Source organism: Salmo trutta, chromosome 9, assembly GCF_901001165.1.
Source record: "Salmo trutta chromosome 9, fSalTru1.1, whole genome shotgun sequence".
NCBI lineage: Eukaryota > Metazoa > Chordata > Actinopteri > Salmoniformes > Salmonidae > Salmo > Salmo trutta.
In genome coordinates this window covers 7,155,704-7,165,377 of record NC_042965.1, presented here as the reverse complement: position 1 = coordinate 7,165,377, position 9,674 = coordinate 7,155,704, and the positions used below count along the sequence as shown (strand labels likewise).

Below are 9,674 nucleotides of genomic sequence, written 5' to 3'. Positions count from 1 at the left end.
AACACTCTTTAGCCATTCTATATTCACAACATACCCAAATTGCACACAAACCTCTGCCCTAGCTCTGCACACGACGTCCGAATACAGGACACATCAGGAAGAAGCAACTTTGACACGGTTTGCTCATTGGCAAGACATCTCCACTATGTATTTATCATTCCTTTTAGAATAGCATTTCGCTTTGGACTTGAAGAAGAAGACAATCTACCCAATCTAACCTCTGATTATGTCACTTCCTGTGGTGCAGAAACCTTTTCATGAATTAAAAGTTTCATTAAAACCTCTGAGTTTTTGTACAGGCTATGTGGATCAGTTCTCACTGTGGGTTGAGGAGTCCCAGCAGGCACAGTAGTAGGTGGCAGAATGGGACACTTTAACTGACTGGATCTTCAGCTCACTGGAGTCAGACTTACCCACTGCAGAGAAATCTGCTGTCTGAGGATGAGCGTTATCACGGGTGAAAGAATTGGCATTTAAAACATTGTATAAAATCCGAGAGAAGGGTTCACCCTCTCCCTTCTGGTACCAGTGGACCAGGTTACCCGAACACCAACCAGTAACTTTGCAGCTGAAGGAGACACTCTGTTTCTCTTTCCTAGTCTTTAAAATCTGGTCCTGTTGCAGCTGTTGTCCTGAAGCAGCCACTGTAAAACAGAAGTGGATCACCAAATAACTCACAGTAGAATTATTCCATTCAAATATTAGATACCAGTTGGATGCAGGTTGGATGAGTCACTTACCCAGAAAAAGAGAGAATATTAATATACCACAGTCCATGTTCAGTGAATATGCGCTTAAGAATTGGGAAAATCAAAAGCTATGTGTTCGATAGAACATTGACCAATATGAATAAGAAATGAATCACTGAAAATCTAATTGATTCCACAAATCTTTACAGAAGTATGGTTTGGATCATATAGTCGATTATGAAGATGAGATGTGAAAAAACAGCTGGGGTGTGTCGTCTCAAACAGATCCTCTGATTATGTCACATCCTGTGGTGCAAAACACTATAGTTTTCATTAATTCACAGCTTGATTCATTCACAGCTCAAGAATTAAGATAAAAGGTTCTCCCTCCTTTGTCTGGTACCAATGAACATACGTTGTACACTGATCATTGTCTTTGCAGCTGCAGGAGACAGCCTCTCCATCTGTCCTAGTCCATGATATATCCTGGTACAATTTCTGCCCTGCCACTGAGACTGCAATGACAATTGTCAACATCACTCAATTGTCAAATACACTCAGATAAAAATACATTAGCAAAATGTGAAAGCAATTACGTGTCTACAATCTGCATTAATCAAAGACTTAAATTCAGACAGAGACATTGTTTTCCTCCAGTCATTTCCAATTGTTGCATGACCAGGGTGTCTCATCTTATTCAATGCTTGTGGAAAGTAGTGAACAGTTCTGGGAAGTAGTGAACACAAGTAGTGAGCACCCATTTACTGTCTAAGTTCAACCATTATATTCTTTGTACCAGATTTATCAATACTACTCAGCTAACTGATACCTTCTATGTGTATCCTTGTTCAAGGACCTCCTAACATTTTATGTACTGTAGACCTTTATGTTCCAATCCCATACTGCTCATTTAATACTGACATTGCTCCCCTGTGTCTTCCTCCACAATATTATGCTAAAAACAGAAGCCTACAAACCATGTTTGAAAAAGTTGAATAGAGAAATGGTTATTAACATAAGAGGCCAGTGGCTATATCTTTTCAGTCTTCTGAATGGAAACTGTTGGTTTTGGCTTGACTATCTGCTATCACTGATGTTCTGTTTTCTTAGGAATAGCCCCCTATTTTTCAATTTTGCCAAATATGACATACCCAAATCTAACTGCCTGTAGCTCAGGCCCTGAAGCAAGGATATGTTTATTCTTGGTACCATTTGAAAGGAAACACTTTGAAGTTTGTGGAAATGTGAATTGAATGTAGGAGAATAACACAATAGATGTGGTAGAAGAAAATACAAAGAAACTTTTTTTTCTACCATCTTTGAAATGCAACAGAAAGGTCCCACTTCTAGCCATCACTCTGATTGTTATTCCGATGGTGTCCACAAGATGGCAGCAGTGTTTAGTTTAGTTTATTAATTCGACCATTTAAAGAAACAAGCACACAAAACTTAAAAGCCATACATGCACATGAATAAAATCAGAGGATAACACACTATAAAGTCTGGGACTTATTTCCATTGTGGTCCTCGAGACAAGATGGCTAGACAAGATCGAACACAGTATGGCAGTGAAATAATAAAACAAAAACATAGAAGAAGAACATCTATCTCATCATTCCAGTTAAATCATAGGGGTTATTCATGTGGGCACAGAAGACAAACATTTTTTACTTTATTTTTAAAGCTGTCCAGAGAGGACATTGTTGTTATAGGCAGAGGCAACTCATTTCATTCTGAGGCTCCAGTATACAAGAAAGTACCTTTCCCAGCATTACCCCTGAACCTGTATAAGCACACATCAGCAACACCTGATCTGGTGCTGTGATTGTGTGCATCCCTAACACGAGGAAAGTAATCACTTAGATATCTGGGCACAGGACCATAAATACTCCTGCAAACCAAACCTAGTCTAATCTGGGACACCCAAGCCTCAACAGGCAGCCAGTTTAGTTCCTGAAAGCAGCTCCTGCCTATGTGAGTACGTGGACTCACCTTCAATACTACCCTGATCAGCGTATTCTGGGCTATTTGGAGCTTCCCCTTCATAAGTTTAGACAAGCCCCCAAATCAGGAAGTACTAGCATAGTCAAAATGGCATTGAATGAGGGCAGTAGCTAGGACTTCCATGGAGTCCTTATCAAACAGCTTGGACTTTCTAACCAAAAACTTAGTCCTGGCATTAACCTTCCCTAGCACCTTATTGGCCATGCTCACACCTCCCAAGCTTCCATCAAGGATACATCCCAAGTAGCTAACAGAGGTTTTAGTAGTCAGCACCTCACCCCCTAACTCCACTCTGACTTTAGACGACCTACACAATTTAGGTCTGGATCCAAAAATAATTGCTTCAGTTTTCCCTAAGTGCAGAGATAGCTTATTATCTCCAAGCCATTTGCTAATGTTAGTAAGCTCTGTGCTAAGTATGCTCTCCAACATAGTTTTACTTTTGTGAGACACCAGGAGTGTAGAGTCATCCGCATAAAGAAAAAGATGGCAAGAACAAGCATCTCATATTGTTAATATACAATAAAAACAGGCCCAAGCACGCTCCCCTGCAGAACACCACAACCTATTGGTTTTGCATGAGACAGTGAACCATTAACCTCTACTACTTGCTCCTTTCCTGATAAATTGGACTTTACCCAGCCTAGAGGGATACTGCTTAACCCCAGTGCCTCCAGTTTGTAGATTAGGAGACAGTGGTTAACTATTTCAAAGGTTTTCTGTCGGTCAAGAAGTACCATTCCACACAGATTTCCCTCATCAATCTCTTTCCTGATGAAGTCAGTCAATTAAAGTAGACATGAATCAGTGGAGTATGTTTTTTCTAAAACTCAACATTGGAGCCTGTTTGTTAACATATTCATACATTTGCTCATGTACAATTCTCTCCAGGATCTTTGATGTTACACAGAGGATAGATACAGGCCTATAATTCCCAGGGTCAGACTTTATCCCCTTCTTATACTTTAGCTTGTTACATGTCCCTGGGAAAGGTGCCTTGTTCAAGAGATTAACAATATGCGTAATACAAGGGCCAATTTGCTAAACAGAATCTATTAGAAACCTTGCAGGAATATTTTCCAGGCCTGTGGCTTTGGAGCATTTAAGCTCTGCCAGCATACTGACTATTTTGGCTGTTGCTACCTTTGCAAAAGAAAAGTAGTTTGGCTGAACCCCTAACTCTACATAATACTTGACTTGGTTGCTTCCATACAAACCAGAACTGGTGGGCAGTTTGCTAACCAGCTTACTGGCAACAGAAGTAAAAAAATAGTTGAATTCATTAGCAACCTCTGGTTTTTCATATACCATCTCGCCTTTTATGTTCAGTCCAATACTGTTTTGTTTGTTTTTGGTAGTACTACTACAGCCTAGTTCCTTAAATTATTTCCAAAGCTTTTTAGGGTCATTTTTGTTTACAATTATTTTCTCAGCAAAGTAACCCCTCTTAGCTTCATCCATCCTGCTCTCTGCTTCATTTCTGTGACATTTATATAGGACAAAATCAGGCTGCTCTTGAGAGGTCTTACATTTTTTAAAGGCCTTATTCCTTGCTTGGGTAGATTCTAGAATCTCATGATTAAACCAAGGACTAGATTTCTGCTTTACCCTGACCGTCTAATGGGAGCCATCACATTTACCACATCAAGGAATCTACATTTAAAGACTTCCCAGGCACTGTCTACCCCTACACTATCTAGAACAGGTGACCAGTCAATTTTACCCACTTCCTTAAACTTTTCTACACAGTATTTTTTGAGTCCTCTGATTCTAACGGTTTTGTGACACCTAAATATATCTTTAAAAATCCTCCTTGTGAAAATTTGTATAAAATGATCACTGATTCCATAGACTATTACTCCACTCTGCGATATTTTAGATTTATCAGACACCAATATTAAGTCAATTGTACTTTGCACTGTTTCACATATCCTGGTGGGATCTTTTATCATTTGGGTCAGAGCAAGTGATCTATAAAAGTGCATAAATACATTGTGGGTTGGGCTATTCTTTTTTGCAGTCATCAGTATTGAAATCCCCTAACAAAATGATTTCCTTCAACAGGGAATCATTACAGTTTGGCAACACAATTTCAAGACCTTCATAGAATGCATTCTGCTTGGGCGTCCTATAACACACCCCCAACAAAATCGGCTTGGTTTTGGGAAGGCAGATATCCAGCCAGACAATCTCCAGATCAGCGTTTAAATCTGATCTGATGTTTAAAGCAATGTCTGATCTTACAAACGCACATATCCCCCCACCGTTCCGATTCCGATCCTTCCTGACAACTGAGTAATTACCCATCTCAATTTCTGAGTAACAAACAGATGATTCCAACCATGTCTCAGTAAAACATAAGACACCCACCTCTGATTTGCAAACCAACAGGCGTATCTCATCGATCTTCGGTAGTAGGCTTCGGATGTTTACGTGCACAAAATGTAAGCCCTTCTTCCCAAAGGCCTCATTGAATTCCAGATCCACTTGTAACTCGCCTCCCACTGCGCTGCCATCTTCCCACTGCCCTGCCTCCGGTGGCCTCTCTGTCGCCATGGAGCACCCCTCCCCAGGTGCTACTCCATCGTCCTCACCACCGTGTCCCCCGTCACACGCCTCTGGTTGCCTCTGCTCCGCTGTGGATCCCCCCTCCTCCGGTGCACTCTCCACCCTCGGTAAGTCCTCTGGTCCCACTCCACCTTCAATGCTCACACTCCCCGCAGGTACAGAACACCGACAGCAATGGTAAGCTTCATTGACCCCTTGCCCAAAGCTAGAATTGCTGCATTTTAAATGAATCCACTGGGCGCATTCCAAACATACCAAAGCTTTGCTGTTACTCTTTATCCACCGTTCATATTACATTGGTGCATAGGCCGTTTGATGGGGTTCGTGATAAAGTGAGGTCCAGGGCATTGATGGATATCACCCGATAAGAGAAGGCATAGAGTTATTATAAGATCTCCACCATTAATTTGCGATTTCAGACTGGATTTCAATGATAGTTTTGGTTTGTGCCAAGGTGCTATGAAAGTTTGGTATATAACATTCCTTCCAAATCCAAAGTGCTGGATGCCATCAAAAGTGTTTGCATGACTGAGAAATTGCTGAGAATTTACTATTCTTTCATCTAAATAGCAGATGCAATTATTTCCAGTAACATTTAAAACAAACAAAGTAAAAGTGCTGCCACCATGCCAAACCTGCCGGTCGCCATCTTGTCTTGTCTTACCAAATGTTGCTATGTTATTGTTATGGAGTCAGGCATGTGTATGTGCAAAGTAACTTGAAGTATGTGCAAACTACATGACATTTAGTTTGAAGTCACCCAGGTACATTTGGGCAAATCGTGAAGGAGACATTTGCATTCATATTACATTTTTCTGCAAGAATATCGTCAAATCTGTATACTTGGACTTTGATTTAGCTTCTCCAGTATTAGTAGCCATATTATAAGTTCAACATTTGCAAAACAACCAGTTTTCATAAATTCATAACTCTGAATATCCTTATAATTTTTGTCCTAAAGGAAAAGGCATGCCTATCGCACAAGGTCAGCAGCTACAATTTGCGACAGATACAGGGTTTCCGGATACTCCCGTAAATCCCAGCTCATTGGCTATCTAGCTAGCTTTGTTTGACCCCGATTGGTGCTTATTTGACAAAGTTAGAGTCGATCAAGTGAAGACCGCCCGAGTCATCGGCGTGCCATGAAAGCGTTGCTCGCTGACCAAATTTGGTGTCCTATAGGATATACTACACCTCTAATGATATAGTGAAGTCTGGTTGCGTTCTAGAATCTCTGAGGAATACATACGAATGTGATTTGACTGGTTGAAACAACATTTAGGGTTAGATTTTCACAGATTCTTTTCATTGCAAATTGAACGAGTCGAAATACAAAATCGATCGTGCATGCTATATGGACCTTTTTAGCATATGAAAAATGATTTTATCTAACAAAAAATGACACTTCATGTTATCTCTGGGACCCTTTGGATGATAAATCAGAGCAAGATTTCAGAATGTAAGTACACATTTTACCTTCAGAGGTGAATTCATCAAACCTATCGCGGTGAAAAAAAGTGTTTTGTTGTTAGGAGCTCTTCACAAACAATAGCATGGCATTTTTGTCACAGTAATAGCTACTGTAAATTGGACAGTGCAGTTATATTAACAAGAATTTAAGCTTTCAGCCGATATAAGACACTTATATGTACCGACATTTGTCGTTTCTCTAAAATCTGCGATCGTGACTTAAGGTGCTGCATGATTTACAATGGTCCCGTCAACAGAAAGCCTATCCCTAAGAATACAGTGTTTTTATATACCATTTAAAATGTATTGTTTACCAGTTATCATTAATGATGTGGTGATCTGAGCAATGAAAAACAAACCTGTGACCATGTCAAAAGTCAAAACTAACCAAACAGAGCAAATATTTGCTACAGCTGCAATGTCAGAGCGTGTGAAAACATCCCAATGACCTGGTTAATTAATTAATTGATTGTCTGACAATCTCTACTAAGGAAAATATTGAAGGCTAATCAGTAGCCTATGTCAGATGCTGCCTAGGCAAATCTTTCTTTAAACAAGGATTTTTGGAGTCGACTCCAACTCTCGGTAGTCAAGGATTTGAGGAATCGACTCTGAGTTGACTCTCCAGTGGAGGCTCCTCAGAGGAGGAAGGGGAGGACAATCCTACTCTGTGAATATCTGAAAAATGAAAATAGTAAAACATTAACAAAGTTATCTTGTTTAGATAAATATTTACCAAATCTATATTCACTATCAGATCTCAGGATAAGACCCAGATGCAGACAGCGAGAGTCACAGATGTTAATTGACCCAAACAGGGGGCAGGGAAAAGGCAGGTCAAAGGCAAGCAGAGGTCCGTAATTCAGGGCAAAGTCAATAAGGTACAGAAAAGCAGACAGGCTCAGGACAGGCTCAGGACAGGCAGAGGTTCATAAACGGGTCAGAGTCAGGCAGGTACAGAACGGCGTGCAGGCTCGGGGTCAGGGCATGCAAAATGATCAGAACCGGGGAAACTAGGGAACAGAAGTTGAGAAAGCAGGGAGAAGGGAAAACATGCTGGTAAGACCTGACAAGACGAACTGGCAACAGACAAACAGAGAACACAAGTATAAATACACTGGGGATAATGAGGAAGAAGGGCGACACCTGGGGGGGTGGAGACAAGTACAAAGACAGGTGAAATAGATCAGGTTGTGACATTCACATGTCACCAAATAACTGATTAAAGCACACTGTTTTGCAAAGAAGTTCTACAGTAGCGTCAACAGCACTCTCTGGGGAAGCACCATGGTGTAGCCGGAGGAGAGCTAGTTTTCGTCCTCCTCTGGGTACATTGACTTCAATAGAAAACATAGAAGGCTCATGGTTATCACCCCCTTCCATAGACTTACACAGTAATTATAACCATAGGCGGAAATCCCAGGGGGGACGGGGGTGACACGACCCCCCTCCCATCCTGGGAAAAATATGATTTGTCCGCCCCAATATATCACTGTCAACATAACTATGTAATTTCAATAATATTAATAATACGCAATGAAAGCACTTGTGCTGATTAGAGACACTTAATAGCGCGTTAAGTTTCAAAAGATTGTGACCCCCCGCCCTTTGCCTCACAATGGTTTGATCCACTGCCAGTTCCTTAGCTGGCAAGGTAACAGAGGGTTTGTATCTACTGTCTGAAAGGCACTCAATGCACGTAACTGACGTGAGGTTAATCCAGTCAATCGCGCCATAGCAAACTGAACAGAACTACACTCTCTTAAAAATATTTCATGGTCTCGTTGCAAAAGCTAAATTGTCGCTAGGGAACTTTTTTATTTTATTTCACCTTTATTTAACCAGGTAGCAAAGATTATAGCAAACACCACAGAAACAGAATTGGTGCTCGCTAGCCTTGCAAATTCAGCTATTGTTGAAGGCCAGCCAATATGAAACTAACTACACTGCTCAAAAAATAAAGGGAACACTTAAACAACACAATGTAACTCCAAGTCAATCACATTTCTGTGAAATCAAACTGTCCACTTAGGAAGCAACACTGATTGACAATACATTTCACATGCTGTTGTGCAAATGGAATAGACAACAGGTGGAAATTATAGGAAATTAGCAAGACACCCCCAATAAAGGAGTGGTTCTGCAGGTGGTGACCACAGACCACTTCTCAGTTCCTATGCTTCCTGGCTGATGTTTTGGTCACTTTTGAATGCTGGCGGTGCTTTCACTCTAGTGGTAGCATGAGACGGAGTCTACAACCCACACAAGTGGCTCAGGTAGTGCAGCTCATCCAAGATGGCACATCAATGCGAGCTGTGGCAAGAAGGTTTGCTGTGTCTGTCAGCGTAGTGTCCAGAGCATGGAGGCGCTACCAGGAGACAGGCCAGTACATCAGGAGACGTGAGGAGGCCGTAGGAGGGCAACAACCCAGCTGCAGGACCGCTACCTCCGCCTTTGTGCAAGGAAGAGCACTGCCAGAGCCCTGCAAAATGACCTCCAGCAGGCCACAAATGTGCATGTGTCTGCTCAAACGGTCAGAAACAGACTCCATGAGGGTGGTATGAGGGCTCCACGTCCACAGGTGGGGGTTGTGCTTACAGCCCAACACCGTGCAGGATGTTTGGCATTTGCCAGAGAACACCAAGATTGGCAAATTCGCCACTGGCGCCCTGTGCTCTTCACAGATGAAAGCAGGTTCACACTGAGCACATGTGACAGACGTGACAGAGTCTGGAGACTCCGTGGACAACGTTCTGCTGCCTGCAACATCCTCCAGCATGACCGGTTTGGCAGTGGGTCAGTCATGGTGTGGGGTGGCATTTCTTTGGGGGGCCGCACAGACCTCCATGTGCTCGCCAGAGGTAGCCTGACTGCCATTAGGTATCGAGATGAGATCCTCAGACCCCTTGTGAGACCATATGCTGGTGCTGTTGGCCTGGGTTC

The 9,674-nt window shown here is 41.9% G+C and overlaps 1 gene segment (V, D, J or C); it reads right to left on the bottom strand.

Annotated features, from left to right (window-relative positions):
- Positions 1-254: 254 nt before the first annotated feature.
- Positions 255-864, bottom strand: LOC115199774 (immunoglobulin lambda variable 3-9-like). The segment is given in 2 exon segments: positions 255-644; positions 741-864. Coding segments are annotated over 2 exon segments (372 nt in total).
- Positions 865-9,674: the final 8,810 nt, after the last annotated feature.